Source organism: Suncus etruscus, chromosome 17, assembly GCF_024139225.1.
Source record: "Suncus etruscus isolate mSunEtr1 chromosome 17, mSunEtr1.pri.cur, whole genome shotgun sequence".
Lineage (NCBI taxonomy): Eukaryota > Metazoa > Chordata > Mammalia > Eulipotyphla > Soricidae > Suncus > Suncus etruscus.
This window is the reverse complement of record NC_064864.1, coordinates 2,472,939-2,498,648: the sequence shown is the minus strand read 5'-3', so window position 1 is coordinate 2,498,648 and position 25,710 is coordinate 2,472,939. Positions and strand designations below refer to the sequence as shown.

The 25,710-nt window shown below is 34.2% G+C and overlaps 1 protein-coding gene across 1 annotated transcript in view; it reads right to left on the bottom strand.

The window, feature by feature from the left end:
• CTNNA3 (catenin alpha 3) overlaps nucleotides 1–25,710 on the bottom strand; it is a 1,601,008-nt gene that overhangs the window by 1,215,162 nt on the left and 360,136 nt on the right. The window contains exon 6 of the mRNA XM_049790484.1: nucleotides 22,829–23,092. Coding sequence (XP_049646441.1) covers nucleotides 22,829–23,092 — 264 coding nt within the window. The remainder of the gene's footprint in view (nucleotides 1–22,828; nucleotides 23,093–25,710) is intronic.

Genomic DNA, 25,710 nt, shown 5'->3' with positions numbered 1-25,710 from the left:
TGAAAATGAATTATATGAATGCTTTCCACAGTTCCTGGAATGTATGATCTATTATCAATAATAATAGCTAATAGCTATATAGGTTTTCATTGTATTAATACTATTCTCATATATGATTTTTCTGCCTAAAAATTTACTGTGAGTAGGTGGGCAGCAAGGATATTGATAACTTTTCTGCTTTTTAGCTGATATAAGGAAGGCTGAGACTATCTTGATCACAGTCACTGAGGGAATAAACAGTGATTTTTCTTCTGAGTATTCAATCTTACAACACCTAATTCAATACTTTTGGCCTTACTGCCAGTCACACAGCCTCATTAACTTTAATACTCAAATATCACAAAGTATGTTAAATGTTTATTATTCATAATTGCCTCTTCTGAGGCAAAAGAGGGAGTATGGGGATAAAGTGGTTAATGAGCTCACAACCACGATGATCTCTGCACCACTGAGGAAAGAACCCAAAGCACAGAACCAGGAGGAAGCCCTGGGCAGAGCCTATGTGGGCCCATTAAGAAAAGAAAACAAAAGAAAAATATAAAACTTCAACTTCCTGATTGATCTATTATAGCTTTCTGTTAATTGGAATTTCTGCTATTGAAATCCCACAGGGTCTTTTTAACATTTCCATCAGATCAGATTTGTCTTCAGGCAACAGGAGGCATGATAAACTACAGACTGAATTAAAGATTAAAGGTATGAACCTATCTATTTATTTAAATATATATTTATTTTAGTAAAAACAGAAAAGAAACCCTTTCAATAGTTAGGCATGATATGGTAACAGCAAACTAGAATCAAATCAAAAACCTCTAAAAATCTTTATTGTGAAATAAAAATTATATAATGCTCGACAGAGGATATGCTGTGTGGGTCTTCAAAGTATGTAATCTTATTTCTAATATTTTGTATCTACATATATAGCATACTAGAGACACAGTAAAAGCTTGGGTGTGTATATACAATCTTACATTCACCGTTGTACCACACTATAATAAGAGATAAACATTATAGAAAAATAAATCATTAAAAAATATTTGGAGAAAAAGAAAATGTAGTACTAAAATAGTCACATAGATAGAAAGATACTAAATAATCTGCCAAACTCAGTGAGTTTAACCAGTAACAGAGAAGATTCAACTAGCACCAACTGTAGCCCAGTAAATCCTTAGACACTGACTTCAGTAACGCCATGGTGAGATATAACAATGATTTTAAATTGACCCTTGTTGATCTAAGTTTGATAAGTTCCATTTGCCTTTGTTTTGTAACAAACAGTACCAAGTAAAATTTTTGTGCCTATAGGGAGGCAAGTTATGGTGGTGGGTGGAAAACTGAAGATGCTGGTGAAGGAAAAATCACACTAGTGGTGGAGTTGGTGTTTGAACATTTAGTGCCTGAAACACATGTATTATGAAAAACTTGGTATATCACTGTGTTGTAATAATACATTTAATTTTTTAACATTTTAATTTCTTTATATAATATTTTAGAGAAATAATCTTTGACCATTAGCCTATAATTTATGACTACCTTCTTATTTATTTACTATTTTTGTCATATCTTCCTTCGATCACTAAATTAGTATAAACATTCCACTCCAATGTTTCATAACAACAATTAAACCAATTAAAGCCTTTTTTAAATGTCCCTCTAAAGTGGTATCATCATCAAGAATAAACACTAAGAGCAACAGAATTACTCTGATTATTCAAATGCAATTAGAAGATGTGATAGGAAAAGCTAACTTAGCTCGAGCATTATGATAGAAAGTTGATTAAATTTTGAATCTTTTTACTCGTAAGTATTGCAAGAAGAAATTAGCAATATTAGGTTTCTGGCTGTGGTTTCCAGTCAGTAAATAGTCTCTATTTATGGATTAAGTTCACTCTAGTTTTTATATTCTACAGTGCCATGCCTCAAATTACTCTAGCTTTTGGAGTCTGACCTACTTAACCTTTAAGACTTCAAATTCTTGAGCTCCTCTAAACTCAAATTACTACCTCTTTGACCAGATCTGATACTCAAGTGCAGATCGCTTAATGTTGTTTAAAACTTCCAACCTTTTATACATATCCTATAAAAAGTTTCACTTTGATCAATACAAAGGCAAACTGGAAGAATTCAGGCTGTGTTTTACATGTACAAGGCTCTGGGTTCAATTTCTAGGGCAAAGCAAAAATCTTTTTATTTTCTTAAAAGAAAAACAATTAAAAATATATTTGTAATACTTTAATAGGCTTTAAAATAGTATATTAAAAATAATATAAAATAGGCTATAAAATACTGCTGAATTGGTTCATGATTTTAAAGGAAGTTGATATCTAGACTTCCGCAAGGTGATGAAATTAGAGTATAAACTTCTCATACCATCTCAGAAACAGTCATCCTAAGAGACAATATTCGTGAATGCCTAGAAATACAAAGGAGAGATTCTAAAAATTAATAAATCAGGGGCCGGTGAGATAGCATGGAGGTAAGGCCATGCATGCAGAAGGACAATGGTTCAAATCCCATATGGTCCCGAGCCTGCCAGGAGCAATTTCTGAGCATAGAGCCAGGAGTAGCCCCTAAGCATTGCCAGGTGTGACCCAAAAACCAAAAATAAATAAATAAATAAATAAATAAATAAATAAATAAATAAATAAATAAATCAGAGAGCAGTCACACTGACAAAGATAGGAAATGCAGACTTTACCCATGTGACTCCTTCTCTTGGATTAGTTTAGGGTAAAGCAAGTATGTACACTCCAAGGAATCCACAGGATTATCAGGGGAAAAGGATTTGCACATAAAATGGAATTGAGAGACTCCTAGCCACCAAACACTCCAGATATGCTGCGTTAGTGGTTAACATCTTCAAGGACACTTGGCCAGACATCCCTCCCACCAATCCCCCACCACTGAGACTCTGTACTCCAGAAGTCCCTGGTAGCCATGCCTATAATTCAGAATTTTCCACCATGTCTGAGCAAGCAGCCAACACCAAGGACTCATCTAACTCTCAGAAGAGAGACCCAACGAGTAGGATAAACGCATAGACATACAGGCCTTGCAGCTGATCTCATTAGGGCCTTTCAGAGGCCCCCACCTTTTTTCTTATTGAACCAACTTTATTACATACATGATTGGATTTGGGTTTCAGTCATGTAAAGAACACCACCCATCACCAGTGCAACATTCCCATCACCAATGTCCAAAATTAAATCATGATGTCACTATCTGAGCTTATCAGTCCAGCTTCACAGAACCTCAAATTTGTGGAGACCCACATAATTCTAATATTGATTTCCCAGTAGGAATACATCATATTTGATGTGAAATTATTGTAGAAGCCACATAACATCCACAAACAGAATCAACAACAAAACACTCACCTGGCAATATACAACTTAGTAGACCTTCAGAAAAAGACATCAGATATGGCAATGTTCACAAATTTTCTTTTAATGGACTCTTTTTCTATAATTCTATTACCATTTAATGATAAGCTGTCCATACCTTCCAAGAGGAAGACTTTAGAAAAATTGGGAAAGTGATGACCAGAGTGGATGCATTTTATATTGGTAGTGGGACTGGGATTGGTATATTGAATGCCAGAAAAATAACTGTATTGTGAAATAATTCTGTCAACCATAGTGTCTAAAGAAATTTAATTTTAAAAGAATAAAAAAGAAAATGGAGGTGAAAGTTTGGAGGTGGTTTTCTTCAGATTTTATCTTAGTTCATTGCATAAACATCAGGATTATAATAATGTGAAAACAACTAGATAATAACCAGAGCAAGTGGCATAATTTTGGAAACCAAAAACAAGGCAAAGATAAGAGGTTTTACTCCTAAAATAAAAGAAAATCAACCCTCTGAACTTAAAAAGGACACAGAATCCTGACTTTAAGGAACAAAAAAGTATCAGTAATATATATATATATATATATATGTATATATATATGCAAAACTATACACATAGCTAGAATAGATACTTCATTTATTTGTAAAATAGGAATAGAGGAACTAAACCCTGTCAAAGAATGGTTAAGATCAAATTGTAAAATTATTGGCACACTCATTGATATTTTAAAATATAAATGGCATATTTTATTCATAAACAGAGAGTAATGATAACACCCAAATCATAATACATAGAATTACTTAAATGCCTTCAATTCCTTAACGTGATAGTTGTGATTTGAGTCAGAATTGCTGACCATTTTTCTTTTGTGTTCTAAAACCTGTCTTTTAGGAACAGACATATAATATTAGGGTTATTTCAGTCTATATAAGTTATGGTGAACAAAAACTCTGTGGTCATGAGGAACACAGAAATAAATTATAACTTTAAAGAAGATTTAGATCAAGGCTTTATATTTTTTGAGGATAAAACATGAGGTATATTTTTACAAAACAAGTCAGAAAGATTGTAGTGTATATGATATGTACAAATTAAATATTTTACATTACATTTTATTTTTATTTTTATTTAAGCACCTGGATTACAGACATGATTATAGATGGGTTTCAATCATATAAAGAACAACCTCCCCTTCACCAGTGCAACATTCCCACCACCAATGCCACCCTTTCTCCTCCCCACCCTTGCCTGTATTCAAGATAGGCATTCTACTCTCTTACTCATTAACATTGTTATGATAGTTGTCAGTATAGTTATTTCTCTAAATGCACTCACCACTCTTTGTGATGAGCTTCCTTCATATCATGAGCTGGTCCTTTCAGCCATCATCTCTATTGCCTGTGGGCATTATTACAATAATGTCCTTAATTTTTCTTAAAACCCATAGATGAGTGAGACTATTCTGCGTCTCTCTCTCTCCCTCTGACTTATTTCACTTAGCATAATAGAATCCATGTCCATCTATGTACAGGAAAATTTCATGACTTCATCTCTCCTGACAGCTGCATAATATTTCATTGTGTGTATGTATCACAGTTTCTTTAGCCATTCCTTTGTTGAGGGGCACCTTGGTTGTTTCCAAGGTTACTGTAAATAGTGCTGCTATGAATATAGGTATGAGGAAGGGACATTTTATTTTTATTTGTTAGGGGTTTGGGGGCACACTATGGATTGTTCATTAGCTACTTCAGGCTTAATGCTCATAAGAAATCCTGAGATGTCTTGGAGAACTATTGCTGTGCCTGGAATTAACTGGCATTGGCCATATTCAGACAAACAACTTGCCTCCTGTACTATTTCTCTGCTTTCTTTTTATATTTTAAGTTTAAGGCAATAATTAACTAATTATTTTTAAGCTATACCAGAAATTTTTTCATTATTTTCCAAATACAAGATATTGTATTTTTATATTGAGATTGAGTATTAGAAATTTTCTTGTTTTAAGAGTTTTAGCATTAGAAAACCCAAGTATAATTTTTGCCTCTCTAGTTGAGTTGAGAAAGTGATTTATTGCCTTAGTTTTTATTTTCCCCTCGAGAGTGGAAAAAATAAAACCTATACCTATCTCACGGGAATTTATTCATGTAGTTTTATAATGTATTTACACAGAGAGTGAGTATATCTCATCTCATGGTTTACTTGCTAGCACTCTATTTCCCTTTATGTATACTATCCTGAGAAACAGAGCCACAGAGTACTACAATGACAACTAAACTTCTCAAAACAGAATATTCTATATATTTCATAAATGTGTTTCATGTCACTCATTTCACAACTATTAATTAACTATTCGATACACTTCACATTCTGGGAAGGATTTTCCATGCCTTACCGGGATATATAGTAACTTGTAATAAGTCTTAGACAAGCTAAAACAGTATCAGTATAGGACTGAACAAAGTTTTCTTGCATTTTAATACACAAGATGTAATAAAGCCTATTCATCATTGACACACTCTATATTCTTTGCCGGAAATTGATCCAATTTATATTCAAAACAGCTAAAAATCTTACACCTATTCTCCAAAGTGAAATTGCTATCAAAAGAGATGTACCTTTGATTATATCAAGGTACCAGCATTCTTCACAAAAACACATGCGATGAAGTTGGGAGAAGCAGAAATAATAACTGTGTAGCATAAATAATGTTTCTCAAGCAACTATATTATCAATCTTCAGAGTGAAAAGAATGTAATAAAATTTCTCCTTGTGATTACCCCAAAAATGCTATTGAGAGAACACACAGGCTTTTCTTTAATATATTCCTTATTTTAAGGCATCTCTACTTAAAAAATGGAACAGTTAGAAGTGAAAAAGTAGAAGAAAAAATTTGAGCATAAACTAAATTAGCAAGATGATGACACATTTTTTACACTACTTTAGTAAATAATGAAACTTATGCAGTTAACAACATATTTGTATTATTAAATAAAATATACATAATTCATATTCTGGTATTTAACTTTTCAGAAGTAAAATATGTTCGAAATATATTCAATTTTATAACCTGAACTAAGTGTAAGTGTACTTAAATATGTTCTCTAATTATGAGTATAGAACATTTATATATTCAAAAAATTGCATATTTTGCCTCAACAAAATTTCAGTAATATAATTCATTAAACTAAATAGTAGTCCTACGCATATTATTTTCAGAATCTGAAATTAAATCCATGCAAAAAATACAACATAAATTATTCCAGCTTTTAAGCCAGCTATATAAAAATATCAAATATTCTCATATTTTCAAAACCTCTGAGTCATAAGCATGTCAAAAAAGTTGTTTACTTTGTTGCAATAGCAAATATAACTTTGAATATTGTTATATATTCTGAACAGAATATTGTTGATTGAGACAATAAATTTTAATGAAGGAGCAGTTTAAACTTTGCTACTTATTTTGTATTTAGAAATATTTTATATGATTTTAATGGCTATTCATAGTCTTTTTTGAAAACATGTGTAAAATCTTCCTGAAAAATATATAAATGACAATTATCTTTATTCCATCAACAATAAACCTAGAGATAAAGATTATTCTACAAACAATAATTCTTCCACTATTGTTATGTGTATTAATATTTTACAGTGGCAGTTATCCTTAATTGTCTTTATAATTTCATGTGTATTTTATCTTGTCTGCTCACTAAAGTAATAGATTACAAACCTAATCAAATCCATCTACGTAAAATTTAAAAACATGTGAGTAATCCCTACTTATACCAGTTGTTATGTTTGTGGTATTTTTCTCAGAAAGTAACTCATCAACAAAGGTGAGAAAAAAGTACATAGAGGCCAACTGGAAAAAATAAGGAACCATCTTTTTACTCCATTTCTATTTGATTTTACCATCCATTTCTAGCTCTACTATGTCCTCTGTGAAAAATAGCAGGTTAAGTGCAAGCCCTAGATTCGTGGCTGAAATGGGCATATTAGAGCTCTAAAAAAGGGGGGGGGTGAATGTGTAGCCATTATATGTAATAACTATAAAACATTCAAGTTGTTTTTGCCCTAAAATTCCTTGAAAATTTTGGATGATAGTTGGTATCAAGCATCCTTTAGTTGTTGATATGACTTCTAATTCCTTTCTCGTGTCCTCTATAACACTATTTAAAATTTTGCATTTATTTTCCAGATATTTTGAAGTTAGAACCAACTGATATTCTTAGAATTTAGAGTTAAGACTCTGTGATTTTCCTAGAGATAAATATATAGCAAAATAAAAATAAGCTTGGATATTCCTAAGGATTTTTCTAGTTAGCTGAATGTTAAATCCAAAAATTTTCTCTAGTATGTTTGAAAATCAATACTTAATTAATTAACCTAAAAGAGCAACTAAAAAATACACATTGAATTTTCCACAAAAAAACTCTTCTAAAAAAATTGGGAACAAACATATTACTGCCAAAATATTATTTAGGATGTTCTCCAAAAGTAATTTCTGTAAAGATTTACTGTATTTCTAGTGTATAATAGAGTAGCTACTTGTTTCGTGTAACCATTATACAATGAAAATGTGACTATTGGAAATAAGGAACTGAAAATTTTATTTTATTTCTCAGTGATATACTTAATTTTTGCTTTGAGATCAAGCCCAGCAGTGTTTGAGGCTTATTTCTGGTTCTCTGCTGAACAGTCATTCCTGGCACTGTTCCAACAACCAATGTGGTGTCTGGGATTAGACTCAAGTTGATTGTGTGCAAGGCAAGTAAGTGCTTTAACATCTGTAGCATACCAGTGGCTCTAATTTTCAATTCATACAGCTACATGTAAAAAGTAACCACTATACTGGAAAATCATACATGTGGAAAATTCAAAATTGCTTTTCTATTAATGTTATTGATTTGTTTAATCCTCTTAGTTGAGTTTTTATTAGCTTAAAGATGACTCCTACGAAGCCTACAGAAAAGGAACATATCCCTTCACTATCATCATTTCCCTGGAAAAATAACCCAAAAACATATATCCACCATTGGTGCCTAAGTCTATAGTAAATGTGGTTGACTGATTGAACTCTGCTGCAAGAAATTAAAGAGGACACATGGAAATGGAAACGCATACCCTGCTCATGGATTGGCAGGATTAACATCATTAAAATGGCAATACTCTCCACAGCATTGTACAGATTTAATGCAACCCTTCTAAAGATACCCATGACATTCTTCAAAGAAGTGGATCAGTCACTTTGAAAATTTATTTGGAACAATAAACACCCTCAAATAGCCAAAGCAATTATTGGGAAAAAGAATATGAGAGGCATTATGTTCCCCAACTTTAAACTGTATTACAAAGCAATAGCTATCAAAACAGCTTGGTATTAAAATAAAGCAGACCCTCAGATCAGTGGAATAGACTTGAGTACTCAGAGAATGCTCCCCAGACAATCAATCATCTAATCTTTGATAAAGGAGCAAGAAGTCCTAAATGGAACAAAGAAAGCCCCTTCAACAAGTGGTGTTGGCACAACTGGCTAGCCACTTGCAAAAAAGCAAACTTAGACCCCCAGCTAACATCATGTACGAAGGTAAAATCCAAATGGATTAAAGACCTTGGTATCAGACCTGAACCCATAAGGTATATAGAACAACATGTAGGTATAACACTCCTACTCCTATAACTCCTATGACATTGAGACTAAAGGCATCTTCAAGGAGGAAAATGCACTCTCCAAGCAAGTGAAAGCAGAGATTAACAGATGGGAATATATTAACATCGAAGGAAATAGTGCCCAGGATACAAGAGCCACCCACTGATTGGGAGAATCTATTCACCCAATACTCATCAGATAAGGGGCTAATATCCAAAATATACAGGGCACTGACAGAACTCTACAAGAAAAAAATATCTAATCCCATCAAAAAATGGGGAGAAGAAATGGACCAGACACTTTGATAAAGAAGAAATACAAATGGCCAAAAGGCACATGAAAAAATGTTCCACATCACTAATCATCAGGGAGGTGCAAATCAAAACAACTATGAGGTACCACCTCACACCACAGAGACTGGCACACATCACAAAGAATGAGAAAAGCAGTGTTGGTGGGGATGCGGTGAGATAGGAACTCTTATCCACTGCTGGTGGGCATGCCGACTAATTCCACCTTTCTGGAGAGCAAAATGGAGATTCCTCCAAAAACTGGAAATCGAGCTCCCATATGATTCAGCAATACCACTCCTAGGAATATACCCTAGGAACACAAAAATACAAAACAAAAACCCCTTTCTTACAGCTATATTTATTGCAGCACTATTTACCATAGCAAGACTCTGGAAACAACAAAGATGCCCTTCAACAGACGAATGGCTAAAGAAACTGTGGTACATATACACAATGGAATATTATGCAGCTGTCAGAAGAGATGAAGTCATGAAATTTACCTATACATGAGTGTACATGGAATCTATTATGCTGAGTGAAATAAGTCAGAGAGAAAGAGAAAGACAGAGAATGGTCTCACTCATCTATGGGTGTTAAGAAAAATTAAAGACATTTCTCAACTATTTTCAGAGACAAAAGAGAGGAGGGCTAGACGTTACAGCAGACCTCATGAATCTCATCACAAAGAGTGATGAGTTTAGTTAGAGAATAACCACATTGCGAACTATTCTAACAATAAGAATATATGAGAAGTGGAAAGCCTGTCTAGAGTACAGGTAGGGGTGGGGAGGGGAGAAGGGCTATTTGGGTCATTGGTGATGGGAATGTTGCACTGGTGATGGGGATGTGTCATCTGATATGACTGAAATCCAACCACAATCATGTTTGTAACCAAGGTGTTTAAATAAAAAATATTTTTAAAAAAGAGAAAAAAAGAAAAGTCTACTTCCTAAATAGAAAAATAGCTTTGGGAAAAAAGCATTTGGAAATGCTTTTGTACTTTGAAAGAAAAAGAATATTTAAACTTTAGTTAGTCATAGAGTTGTTTTGTCAGTTTTTCCTCCTGATAACTCATTAGAAATAAATACTTTAAGTGTAATAGAAAGATAATTCTCTTTTTCTTTATTTTCATGTACATTGGCAGGAAATGAAACTAATAATCTCTTTCATTTAATGAGGCAGTAAGTAATTTAATTGATCAGGAAATGATTACAAATAATACTGACATGTCAGACCAAAAAAGAAAATAGACAAATAAGCTTTCACTACCAGAAAAGATTTTTAAAGGGTAATGATTTTTATTAATCAGTTTTTAATTATTTTAATAAAATTTGGGTATAAAAAGTCTTTTGTAAATATTAAAATATAATATAGCTTTGTTAAACAGGATGCTGATCATAAAAAATAATCTTAAAGGAATATAAGAATCGTTATGACTGCATTCAGCCAGCTCCATGAACTCACTTTGTTCTCAAAAGAGATGTACAACAAGCCATCAAATTTTTTTGATTATTATTTTTTTATTATCAGCCACACACCTAAAAGCTGGCAATCTTGAGGTGAAAGGGCAAGCCAAGTTTCTGCCCTCCCAACGCCACGCCAGCTGCACCCATCACCCACAATCATCCCTTGACCAATGGCCCAGCTTCACCAATCCTCTACAACTCTATACAGAGACACTAATCTGACCAAAACTCCAGGTATGCCATATTTGTCTGACATCACCAGGACTTTTTTGGAATGAGTACAAGCATCTTCCCGACCACCACCACCACCACCACCTTCTCATACTTCCAGAAGCATTGGCAGCTGAAGCATGCCCCACATAAAATTCAATTATCAGCAATAATTCTGGGAATTTCTGGATTGAATGACAAACTCCAACTTTTTTAATACTGTCATCCTCACAGGAGCACACCAATTTAGACACCACTGTGTATCTGAAGTCACCTAATGTTCAAAACCATAGAAGTAACAGAATGATCAACTAGCAGCAAGAGCTAACTAAACCTTCTGACAATGACTTAATGACCTCATTGCAAGATACAATAGATTTTCACAACTTTTCTGGTTGCTGTACTCTTTTTTTCTTCTTTTTTTTCTTTTCTTTTTTTATTTTAATAATTTCACTCCTACTTACCTGGAAACCAATGTATTATGATCAACTATGTCAATTATTTATTTATATATTTATTTATTTTAAATTAATTAGGGGCCAGAGAGATGGTATGGAGGTAAGGAGTTTGCCTTTCATGCAGAAGGTCATTGGTTCAAATCCCAGCATCCCATATGGTCCCCCAAGCCTGCCAGGAGCGATTTCTGTGCATAGAGCCAGGAGTAACCCCTGAGTGCTCCCGGGTGTGACCCAAAAACAAACAAAAAATTTAATTAATTAATTAATTAATTTTAAATACATTTATTTATTTATTTATTAAAATATGACCACATAGTAATCACATTTCAATTATATATTTTAAAGTATTATTTGATATAAAAAACATAAATATATACTTTAAAATTGAGCCTGAGAAGGTCCAAATAGATAGTACAGTAGGCAGGGTGCTTGTCCTACACCCAACTGACCAGGGTTCAATCCTCAGCACTGAATATCCTGAGCCTTCTGAGAGTGATTCCTGAGCAAACAGAAAGAAATTATCCATGGTGGCCAAGTATGGCCCCAAAACAACAAAAATAATTAGGTAGAGAGCTTGCTTTACACATAATCTACCAAAGATGGTAGGAATAATCCCTGAGACAACAAAGTATGGATCCAGAGCATATACATGTATATACACATATACATATACATTTGTATATTGTAGTATATTGTAGTATATATTTGTAGTATATCAAAGATGACAGGAATAATCCCTGAGACAACAAAATATGGATCCAGAGCATATATATGTATATACACATATACATATACATATGTATAAACACACAATATAGTATACAGATAAATATATTATATGATTTGTAGTATATCTACACCTTAAATTTAACTACATATATATTTTACACACTTTAAATTTAAGCAGTACATAACACCATGAAGAAAAATTTTATGCTGAACTCTATTTCTGACGTTTTTTAACCAGAAAACTCTAACTAGTTTATAATTATGCCTGTCAAATAAAATTATAATTTTATAGCATATTTATATGCTACCTAGTATATAGATAGCATGCTTATTATGATTTATACTGTTATGTTATGTTATTATGATTTATTTTATTTACCATTTCTCTACCTTTCTTCACGAAGTAAAAAGTAAGTATAAAGGCAAAAATAAATGCTTACAAATAGTATCCTTGGATGGAATAAAAGTATCAGGTACAAATAAAAAGGAATTTACCCAAGTATGAACAGGATTTGTGGGGATCTTCCCAAGCTATTTCCATATTTGTTGAGCTGGTAAGAAAAAAGTATGTGGAAACTATAAAGTATCCTCAGAATTTATATGAACCAAATGGATATGGTAAGAAAAAGGGAAAGTAAAGCATCCAACCTTCCAATTTAAAGGATTAGTTTTTGATGCTTTCCTAAGAAGGGACAAAATTCTTTGATAGCAAGGATTCTAGGTTGGTTATAGGGTTTCAAAAGCACAGAATGTGAGTCTCCATCTAAACATGGGTGATTGTAAAGACACTGATTGGCTAGAGGTAAAGTGATACTATGATAAAAATCAGTAAATAAAAATCTGAAATAAGCCATGCTTTCCTCATGAAGAGGTCAACTAACTTCAACCAATGCTCTCAGTCTCTAGGTCACTCACTGGTTGGCTATATCTATTTATTATACTGACTCATTGATCATCATAATTCTTACTCTATCTCTAAAATCCCTTATGTTCAGTAAGCTTGTAGTCATATAATATATGTGTAGCTTATTAGTCATGTGACTATGATGGTAATGGAAAAAACTTATAATCAGATTCATATTAAGGCACTGAGGCCATTACTATGTCTAGCAGAGAGAGTGGAGTACTAAACAAACAAGATATTTAATTGACCTCCCCTCCTATCAAAAAGAATACACCATCTTCAAAAGTCATGGAAGGCTGCATACAGTGATGGGCAGCTATATACAGAATCTTGTGCCTTCACTGTATACATTTGCACAGACTGCTTTTCCATCTGCAGAATATGACATATGCCAGTTGATTGGCTTACAGTAGGCTTGGACAAGAGCCAGAGAGTGTTGGCAGACACTTCATGTCTATTCATTGCTTTTCATTTTCTCTTTATTCTAGAGCTTCAGATCTTTGCTCTTTTGAATTCTGTAAGCTAAATTATTCATTTAACCTCAAGTGGTCATTTATAGCTAACAAAGCTGAGATTTTCTGAACATATAACTTGCCGTAAGTCAAGCTACATAGAGAGCAATAATCAACTGAAGTTAGAAAAATTCAATTTAATTGAAATTCTATTTTGAATTTCACATGTTAAAATTGAGCTGGGATCAAGAGAAAGGAAATAAGTAGAATGAGAGTCACTCTGAAAATAGTCAAAGGATTTAGGCAAGACCAGTCACATAATGTGTGGGGCTCAAAGCAAAGAGAAAACACACAGAATCTTGTTTAAAATATATTCAGAATTTCAGGATGATGACTCACATAATTGAAGCAAGCATAAAACCCTTCTAACCATGCAAATGCACAGGTTTTATGTTCACCAAGAGAGAGTCCCAGATTCACAGAAACAAACATTGGACATTTTTGCTATTTCTTTTAAATATTAATCATTCTTATAAAAATTAATGTAAGCAACAGTTCTTTGCCATCAATAATATCTTCAACAAGAGCTATCTGTTTAGAATTGACAAAGAATGTTTGTTCCTTTCTCAGAAAGTAGCTTTAAAATTGTACTCTACATGAAATTTAATGAGGTTTTAAATTATGATTGCTGCTTCTTGTATTCCTCCAAATAGATGAAAATGGGAAAATAAAATATGTAAATGGTTAATCCACTGCTAAATTTAATATATATGTTTATATATATAAATTTATATATCTCAATAGTCTTGATATATAATGTTAATGGTAATGGAACTGGACATGTCCTTGGGATTGGACCTGGACATGCCCCCTTAAACGGACAACAAAAAACAATGGGGGAGGCAGTATCTGGAACAGGGCCTCCCAGCCCTCCAGGGCCAGAGATAAAACATCAGGGAGATGCTTTAAATGGGCCTGTTCCACTGGCAAGCCAGAGGGCAAACGATGGTGGTACAGGATGCATTTTGGATTCATTGGTGGAGGGAGGTCGATACTGGAGGTTGGATTGGTTTATTCTCTCATGGTAAACTATTGTACAGTATTTAGGATCATAGCTTAGAAATTACACTTTTGTTAGTATAGAAAAGGAGCAGTTATTAGCCTCCTATTTAATAGAAAATGTGAATTTAGGAATGTGACTTCCCTCTAAAAAAATTTAGGCAAATCTCTTAGTCCTCAAATTTACCTTTCTTCCAACAATGTGCTATGAAATATCTTAACTACCGTTAATAAGAAAAAGTTGAATGTGAGCAAGAGGCTGAAGATACTTGTCTTGTACTCCTGGGCAGTCAGGAAAAGCTTTAACTATCATTGGTGTGGCCCTATTCCACACCCGTATCCTACCAAAGATACTTAAACAGTTGAATTTATTAGTTACTGAACTAAACAAAATTACATTGATTTACTGATCAATCATATTAAAATGACAGGCCAAAGCAAGATTAACTTCAATTTCATTCTACTATTCATCTATAAAATGTTTGAGGTTGGGATTTTTCTGACCCTACAAATTTCTTTGCTATTAAGTTATAGGAAAGAATCCCTTTCTGACTATCAAATTTTAAATATTTATGTTTTTCAATGTATAAAACATATCTCTTTTAGAGACTGCATAATCATTCCAATTTTTTTTAACCACAATTTACCCCATCCTAAAAGACTAGATCAGATCAATTGTTCTTCTAATGATTGTTGATTCTAATGTCTTCCTTGATTGTTTCACGCTAAATTAAAAGAAACAGTATACATTATGGAATTTATTTTAAAAATTTATGAGAAATGGAGCTGGAGATATAGCACTGTGGTAGAGTGTTTGCCTTGCACGCGCTGACATAGGTTCAATCCCTGGAGCCCCATATGGTCCCCTGAGCCAGGAGCAATTTCTGAGCACAGAGCCAGAAGTAACTCCTGAGCCCCAAAGGGTGCCCCCAAAGAAAAAAACAAAAATAAATTTATGAGAACTTATACTTCAGTTATATCAACAAATTGTATAACCTCTGGAAAAATACACAAAAATAGTAATATAAAAATAAATAAATAATAATATTAAAATATTTCTGGTGGGGTGGGAAGGTAAAGATGGAAACAAAAATAGTACATTTCATTTCCATAGGCAAGCAATGAACTAGACAATAAACATTCATATATATATATATATATATATATATATATATATATATATATATATATATATATATATATATATATGTTTGGTTATCTTTGGGTGTTGGGGCATATCAAGCATTGCTCAGGGCTTACTCCTGGCTGTGTGACAAGGAATCACTCCCATGATGCTCAGGGGATCATATGAGGTGCCAGGAATCAAACCTGGGTTCATGCATTGTTACAATGCGACACTCTCTCTGCCATTGTCTGCTTCCTTCCAGCATTTTGTAGACTGATTTCTATTTAAATTCTATTTTTCGGATCCTCCTACTTTATTTGCTATTTACTTTTATAAATTTTTCAATCTGTGTGCTGTTAAATTCACGTTTCATATAAACACAGATCATGTTTTTAAAATTCATTCAACTGTTGTCTTTTAATTAGAGAAATTAAACCATTTATATATAAATTACAACTAGAAATATACCATTTTCTATTGTTTTTGTTTTGTTTTTTGGTTTTTCGGCCACACCCTTTTGATGCTCAGGGGTTACTCCTGACTAAGCACTCAGAAATTGCCCTTGGCTTGGGAGGACCATATGGGACGGGGGGGTGGGGGGGGAATCAAACCTCTGTCCTTCCTTGGCTAGCACTTGCAAGGAAGACACCTTACCTCTAGCGCCACCTCACCAGCCCCCATTTTCTATTGTTTTATATTTTATAATTATACTTTCTTTTGCTATCTTCTTTTGTAAAGGATGATTTTTGTGAAAGTACACTTTAATTTCTCTTCAACTTTTACTTTTCTTCTCCAGGTTTTTTTTTTTGTTTGTTTGTTGTTTAGTTTGGTTTGGTTTAGTTTGGTTTTTTGGTTGGTTTTTGGGCCTACCCGGTGACACTCAGGGATTACACCTGGCTTTATGCTCAGAAATCAATTCTGGTTTGGGGGACCATATGGGACATCGGGATCAAACCAAAGTCAGTGCTGGGTCAGCCGCATGCAAGGCAAATGCCCTACTGCTGTGCCACCACTCCAGCACCTCCAGTTTTTTAGAGTACAAAATTTTGTACTTATTGCTTGTAAAGTCCAGTTTAACTAATAATATTTTTTGCATGCAAAACTCTTCATTTTTCTTCTACTTCAGTTAAAATGTTGTTGATGTTTGAATATATATTTTTAATTGTGCAGCCATAAAAATTCAGTGAGTTTTAATTGTTTTAATTTTGATATATGAATTATAAATCATCAATTATAATTACGTTAATTATGATGATGAAATTAAACTTTTGTTTTTGAGAATATTTGTTCTTCTTTGTCTTTGAAAAACACATTTTCTTAGTATCATAACTTGGTGGAAAGTTCTGATATTTTATCTCTTCAAAATATAATATTTCCCTTTGTTGTACAAGGTTCAAACTTCAAACTATCTACCTATCTGGAAATTCTGAGTTTTTCAAACCTTTATTACATTTTGACTGAAAAAGAAATGGGGAAAAAAGATGTGGTAGTGAATAGTTTTATATGAGCTTTATTAAAATTCCTGAGAAAGAGTCATGAAATGACACTGTTAAAAATCTCTAAGAATTATTGTTGGGGCTTGGGAACTAGGAGAGCAGAAAAAGTATTTGTCTAGCATGTGGCTGACCTGGATTCAATCCCTGGCGCCATTTATGATTCCTCATGCATTTCGAGGACTCCTTGGTGCAGGGTCAAGATTAAGCCCTGAGCATGACAGCTATGGCCCCAAGACAACTGCCCTACCAAAATCAAACAAACAAACCCTACCATGGTTGCTTTGTGTAAAATCTGCAGAGACTATGGAAGACAAAATGCTGGATCACATCAGCTTCCAGAGACAGAAGGTAGCATACAAGATATTAGGGTACCAAATGCATAGTCCAACTAAATCCAAGAAAATCTGAAGATCTGCTTATTTTTCTGCAACAGCTGAATGAGGAATCTTGAGAAATGCCCAATAGACATGTAAATTCCAGGGAACAAATGATCAACCCCCATCAGTTGCTAAATAAAGGTGAATTGGAATCCAGCCACTGGCCAGTAGCAATAAAAGTTCAAATGTTAATTTGAATTTTAGGCTATTTATAAGATTTTCGTACTTTGGTAATCTTAGCTACAGAGATTGGAATCTCCCATCAGTTTGTTTGTTTGTTTGTTTGTTTTGATTTTTGGGCCACACCCGGCGGTGCTCAGGGGTTACTCCTGGCTGTCTGCTCAGAAATAGCTCCTGGCTGGCATGGAGGACCATATGGGACACCAGGATTCGAACCAACCACCTTAGGTCCTGGATCGGCTGCTTGCAAGGCAAACACCACTGTGCTATCTCTCTGGCCCCATGCCATCAGTTTTAAGAAACTATTCTTTTATGATTTTCTCTATTTGGAATATTAGATTATTTTCAAAATTGCCACATCATCCTCCATCTATATTACTTCTAAAACCATATTTTTAAAAAACTTGTGGCTCTCTGTGGTACATTACAAAGAACTTCAAATATAACTTTCAGATCATTAATTCTCTACTTAATTTCTCATTTTGCCTAACCATTACATTTTTCATTACTGTGTTTTTCATTTTCAATAGTTCTGACCGGTCAATTTCACAGTTTTGTTCCTCCAACATAGCCTTCATATGTTAGTAGGTAAGTGAGGGAGTAATGTGTATTAAGATAACTGGTTTTTATTCTGAATATTATAATTTTAATATCTACAGTGTCTGCAGAACTCTGCAGCCCTCTATGCAGTTTCCTTCATGATGGCTTGCTTATTTGTGTGTCTTCTGAGAACTTATCTTGCTCAGAACTGTCTGATAAATTTCTGTGGATTCAATATAAAATGCAGAGAAAATCTGATCATATTTTTGGAAGATACTTGGAGATATCACCAAGGAAAAATAACTCTAAATTAGATGTCATCTGGGGTTTTAAAACATCTACAGATAATAAGAATTCTGACTCAAAGTAAAGATAAGCACAATGTATGATTAGAAATATTTCAAGATGTTTATTGTTTTTATTTCTGAGCACCTAGAGTTCAGATTAAATAGCTCAAATTTATCTACTGTGTCTTATCATAAGGACTAGTGACTTCCGTTTTTATCCAATGAGGTAATCAAATTTAGGACTGAGCTTCATAATTTTTGAGTTGACAGAAAATGCTTTGTCTTTTGTCCTCAGTTTACTTTTTTTTTTTTTTCAAATTAAAGCTATAGGCCACATAGAAAAGAAAGTCTCAGGGCCTGAGTGGTAGCACAGTAGCAAATTAGTAGGGTGTTTGCCTTGCACACAGAGGACCCAAGACATACCTGAGTTTGATTTTCAGCCTCCCATATCTTCCCCCTGCCTGCCAGGAGCGATTTCTCAGTGCAGAGTCATTAACCCCTGAGTGTCAATGGATGTGGCCCCCAAAAATAATAAAAATAATAAAGAAAGTCTCTATATCTTCTGTCACAGGGCTGAGGTTGACTTGCTAATCTAAATTTGTGATTTCTTTGTATCTGATCAGCCCAGTGAAATTTCTTTAATCTACCAAATTATTCATAAATTTTGAATGTTTGTTCTAATTCTTTATGTTTATAGAAGACAAATCATTTCATATATTGTACAAAAAATGTTCCTAGAGGGGCTGGAGCAGTGGCACAAGCGGTAAGGCTTACCCACGCTAGCCTAGGACATACCTTGGTGATCCCCAGAAACCCATGTGGTCCCCCAAACCAGGAGCGATTTCTGAGCGCATAGCCAGGAGTAACCCATGAGTGTCACCGGGTGTGCCCCCAACAAAGAAAGTTCCTAGAAAGGGAAAGGATGTAGAAGAGGGCCTGTCCTGCAAGGATGGGACTCTGATTAGAAGTCTTGCGCCAGAAAAAAAAAAAAAAGACCTAAAACAAGTGTTTTTAAAGAACAATGATTCCCAATTTTCTTTACCTGTAAAATGCTAATATGATAATAGACACTGTTTTATCCTTCTTGTGAAGATATAAGATTGTAAAGACTAAATTCTTCAAATTTATAGCTCTTAGTAAAAAGGCAGTGTGTCTTGGTAATTTCAGAGTAACCTAAACTGATGCTGTCTGTAAAGCTACTGAGAGATTTTTTTCCCCCTTTTTCGTGCTTTCACCATAGAATAAATCTAAGAGCTACCTATAACTACAAGTGGTTTCCTTCAGTATACATAAATTCAATTGAATGCTATTAAACTAGAGACATACTACTAGTTGAAGAGAGAAAGAAAAAGAAAAAGAAATGTTCTTCATTCTATCATCATTATGACATGCAATAGTCCTCTACTGGTTCTTTTCTTTATTTACTCATTGACATATACCTAGCACTAATTAGGCTTAATGTATTGTTTGAGGTATTGAGGATATAATAGTTAATATATAAATAAATATATTTTAAAATAAATGTATATGACAATTCTTTGACTATGAGAAAACACTACATCTGTTCTACTTCTTGTCATCTTTATTACAATATAATCAAGATAATTTTTTTTTCTTCTGGGGCATTTTTAGACCCACCCAGTGGTACTCAGGGCCATACCTGGTAATGTTTGGGGAACTATATGTACTCCCAGAGATCAAACTAAAGTTGGTAGCATCCAGGCAAGTGCCCTAATCCTGTAATATCTCTCTGGCTCCAAATAGACCACTTATAAATGATTTTCCATACTTATAAGAAAAATATTTTAATGAAATTCCAGTTTCAATGCAGTTTTCTATTCTAATTTTGAGCAGTGCCTGGTGTCAAACCCTTCATCTCACACATGGAGATCCAGTGGTCTACCACTGAGCCACAACACAGTCTCTATTTTCCCTGGCAAGTTTCCTACTGAAAAACATTTTTGATATTTGATTTATTTATAGTTCAGTACTTCTCAATTCTCATCTATAGAGTCACAGATACATAAAGAATACCCTATAATTTACAATAATCTTTCCAATAGATCAATCGATTTAGCCTGTATGATATTCTAATTCAACTTCTATTTTCACCACCAATAAATCATAGGTTTCATATCCACAACCAGCCATGAGCCCAAATGAAAGATTTAATGAGGCTTCAGCATTGTGGTTGTTGAGTAAGCACTTTGAAACGTTTGCACACTCTACACATTTAATGAGACTTGGTCCGATTGGAGATTTTATTCATATCACATTATTTCATACCATTATATTTTCAAGTAAGACAAAAAAGGTCGTTTTTTTTAGATTTTTTGCCACTAGATAAGACAAAAGTCCTACATTTAATTTGCAAAATCATGTTAAAAGAATAAACGCACAATAAGCTTTATGTATTATAGACATCCTCAGCTACTATTTATGACTGAACTATATGAAATTTAGATGCATATATGGAGATATTTGAATACATTCAAAATTCAAATATTCTATACTTGCTATGGACATCCCTATCCTTGGCTAGAACTCAAATTCTAAGGTTTTTGAGTCAGTATTAGATTTCTATTTCAGTTATCATTAGGAATCCCTCTGAACTTGCTCAGAATAAATGAGTCTTCCATAAAGCCTGAAGAAGAGAAAACTTCCTAACTTTGCCTGAGATATCTTCTCAAACCTATACTCAAACATGTGCCTACACACACACTTTCTTCCTCTGAAACATTTCTATGTATTGCCTACAGATGTCATAACTAAACTGAGAAAAAAAAAACCTTAGAAGCCTCATTACTTATTAGCAGAGAAATCCAAATAAAAACAAGAGTGAGATACCATTTCACATCAACACAATCACAGTTGGTTAGAATATAAATGGATGCATCCTCTAGAGAAAACAGAAACTTCTCAAAAGTTAAAAATAGAATTTCCTATATGGCCCAACCATTGCGATTATTTTCATCCATCACAAGGAAACCAAAACATTCTTTGAAAATATATATGAATATGTATGCTGAATGAAGCACTATTTATAATAGTCAATAGAAAGAAACAGACCATGTGTCCAGTGATAGATGAATGAAAAGACTCATGTATATACACATAATAGAGTATACTACTCAATATATTATCATATACACTCAGTATAGTCTTATACACTGCAACTAGGATTAAACTGGATGCCATTATGTTAAATGAAGTAACTTAGAAGGATAACAATGTCCAAAATACAAAATGATCTCACCTCTAGTATAAAGATTAACAAGGCAAGGGGAAGTGAGGTTTTAAGTGGGGCTACTATCTGGGTCACTCTTAGGGGAGATGAAGTCATGAAATTTTCTTATCCATGAGTGGACATGAACGCTAACTACTATGCTCAGTGAAATAAGTCAGAGGGAGAGAGAGAGGGAGGGAGGGAGGGAGAGAGAGGAAGGGAGGGAGAGAGGGAGGGAGGGAGGGAGGGAGGGAGGGAGGGAGGGAGGGAGGGAGGGAGGGAGAGAGAGAGAATAGTCTCACTTATCTATGTGTTTTAAGAAAAATAAAAGACATTATTGTAATAATTTCCAGAGACAACAGAGATGCCGGAAGAACCACCTCACCATATGAAGTTCACCACTAAGAGTGGTGAGTGCAGTTAGAAAAATAACTCTACTAATAACTATCATGACAATGTTAATGAGTGAGAGAAGTAAAATGCCTGTGTCGAATACAGGCAGGGGATGGGGGAGGAGAGAGATGTGAGACATTGGTGGTGGGAATGTTGCACTGGTGAAGGAGGGTGTTCTTTTTATGAATAAAACCCAACTACAATCATGTTTGTAATCACGGGGTTTAAATAAAGATATTGTTAAAATAAAATAAAATAAAATGTGCCTCTCAAGGAGTCAGACAAAAGGGTAGGAGAGAACCTGGGGACACATATGGAGGGAAGCTGATACTTGTGGTAAATCTGGTGCTAGAATAGTGCATGCCTGAAACTCAACCATTAGTAAATTTATGTCATAGTACCTTGATTTAAAAAAAGGTTAAAATTAATTTTAATTTAAAACTTTTTTTAAAAAAATTTTTGGGTCACACCCGGCAGTGCTCAGGGGTTCCTCCTGGCTCCACAGTCAGAAATCGCTCCTGGCAGGCTCGGGGGACCATATGGGATGCCGGGATTCGAACCAATGACCTTCTGCATGAAAATTTAAAGATAAGCTTGATCAATGCCATTCTAATGATTCCTCTTAAGTTGACTTACCTCAAGCTCATCCAGGGCACTTCCCAGGGTTGCAGCCTGAGGTTCTGTCTGGGTGGGCATATTCTGAATGCCCTGTGAAGCATTGGAAATGACATTGAGGGCATTCTGGATTTCTTCACAAACTGTGTCCTTACTAGCTTTGAGAGAAGGAACATCACGATGTTCCAAACAAGCTGAACAAATGGAATGCAAGAGGGGAGAGTTTTCCTTCAGTGAGGCCCGGGCTCCTGCAATCTCATCTCTCTGATTTGCAGATTTTAAATCCTGAAGAGAGAAATAAAGAGAGAGATTTCTTACTCTGGGTTATGTGAGAAAGACTTGTACAAAGCAGTCTAATTTTTCTCATCACATAAATAAGAGTATAGTAAATATTAAGATGTCAATTAGAAACTAACATAAAGGGCATCAATTATTTATCCTCCCCCCAATACAGTCGAAAGCTCTAAAATAAGAAAACTCAACCAATTAAAAAATAAAGGTCACAATGTTGTGTGTAGACACTGAGAAGATCTTATATTTGTCAGTCAAATCATTACAAATCAGAAAGATATGCTGGCATTCACTTTATTAAATGTATCCGAAGAGAGATGAATTACAGGGAAGCTGATTACCTATTTCTACAGATGCTGATGATTGCATTTAACCTTTTCATTAAAACTAAACCAATTGAGTTAATAATACTAATTTGTACTCCTACAATTTAGCTATTTTCCACTCATTTTGGAAATACTAATCTATGAATCCTGTGCCTTTCTTTCTTTGACATTTACTCAACAAGGAATTATCGAGCACTTCGCCATATGCTAGCCCTGTGCTAGAAACCTAGTACACAAATGTGAATAGCGTGACAGGGACCTTGTCATCTTAAAATTCATGTACTTCTTTAAGAGGGAAGAAACTATGAACAATAATGGAGAAAGTAGACAAGAAAATTTCAGATACTGATAAATGTCATGAGGAAATAAAATATCAAATATTGACTTAACGGGGATGCTCTTTCAGCTTGAGTAGTAAGAGAAGGTATTTCTACAGAGGTGGCAATTGCAATCAATGTAAACAAAGTAGGAAAAGATATAGTAGGAAAAGTCCTACATCTTTAAACTATTATGCTGAGTGAAATGAGTCAGAGGGAGAGAGATAGTCACAGAATAGTCTCACTCATCTGTGGAGTGGAATCTGTGGGAAAATAAAAGACATTATTGTAATAATGTCCAGAGACCATAGAGATGAGGGTCTGAAAGACCGGCCCATGATATGAAGCTTACCACAAAGAGTGGTGAGTTCAGTTAGAGAAATAACTACACTAAAAACTATCATGACAATGCTGGTGAGTGAGAGAAGTAGAATGCCTGTCTCAAATACAGGTGTGGGATGGAGGGAAATGGGGAGCATTGGTGGTAGAAAGGTTCCACTAGTGAAGAAGGGGTGTCCTTTTTTTATAACTGAAACCCAGCTACAAACATGTGTCTAATCATGGTGCTTAAATAAAGACATTAAATTCAAAAATAAATAAACAGATAAATAAATAAGGAGAAGGCACAATGAGTCACTCAGATGGGCTCTACCCAAGTGACTGATAAAGTTTAACATTCTAGTAATATCACATAAATCATGAGTATCACCTTTGGATACATGTCACAAGTAGAGCACATTACCCCCAAGGCATTCACTCCCAAAGGACACCATTCTAAGGAGAAATAAGAAAAGGAACCAGCTGAAGATCATCCTACATGCTACCTCAGAGTGAAGGACAGAAAAGCCTTTGTGACTGATAAACTGGCACAAACTAGTGAAGTCTGGAGGGATGAGAAACTAAATTGACTGAGATTACCTGGGTTCAACTCTGGAACAGGAAGAAAATATGATGAAAAGAAACCATGGTGAATTTCAAATAAAGACTGGGGGAAAATAATTCATGGGACCTTGATCATATCCAGTGAACACTTATAAAAACTCATAAATATATGGTACCCATTTTCAAGATGAAAAGACTACAATTTAGAAAGACTAATTACTTGAATCAAGTAATGGCAGGGGTGGTGCATTTTTTGATGTGTCATCCAAGTCGATGTGACTGCTAAGGCATGATCCTAACAGTTATTTTATGCTTTTTCTGCACAGGAAACTTTTCCCTTATTATCTGCACAGGAATTAGAGGGTTTATTTGTATAGTGTCCTACTGCTCATAAAAAAATGCTCATAAAATGTCCTATATGGAATTTAATTGATCATCACAACATCCTTTAAAAACAGTAATAGCATCATTTTAAACTAGAGTTATTTAATGGAGAAACTCAAGTGCTCTAATTACAAATTCCATACTTTCCCCCCCCCAAGACTCTTCTACCACTTGATAATGTTGCTTGAAGTTAATCAATGGCTGTACACTTTTATTTTTAGTTCCTTCCTTTCTGAAAATAAAGGCTGTCTACTATTTCATAGAGGCTTTGAGGGAGATTAACTTCTCTACAAGACATAGGGAGGACAGTTAGAAGTAGCTGTCAACCCACTATTGATTCTCACTAATTACTCAAGAAAAGACACTTGGTAGTTATCTTGGCTGGTTATGATTTTCCCATTGTATTTCTGGCATTGGTTCTAGTTTCAGCTCTGTCATTAGTGTTATGAACTGGCTATTTTTCTCTATGTAAAATGAAGATAATAGTACTTCTGCCAGTCTTTCACAGGACTGAGTTAATAGTGTATTCCAATTGAAAACATTCAAAAATAGTAGAAATTATAGAAAGAGAACAAAAATGTGTTCTTCTCCCAACTTGTTAAGCTTAGCATAGTTTGTCCATTGTTTAAATATCATATTCCACATAACTAAATAGAAATATAACATTTATCTCAGTGTGGTTTATCAGATTATAATTTAATGC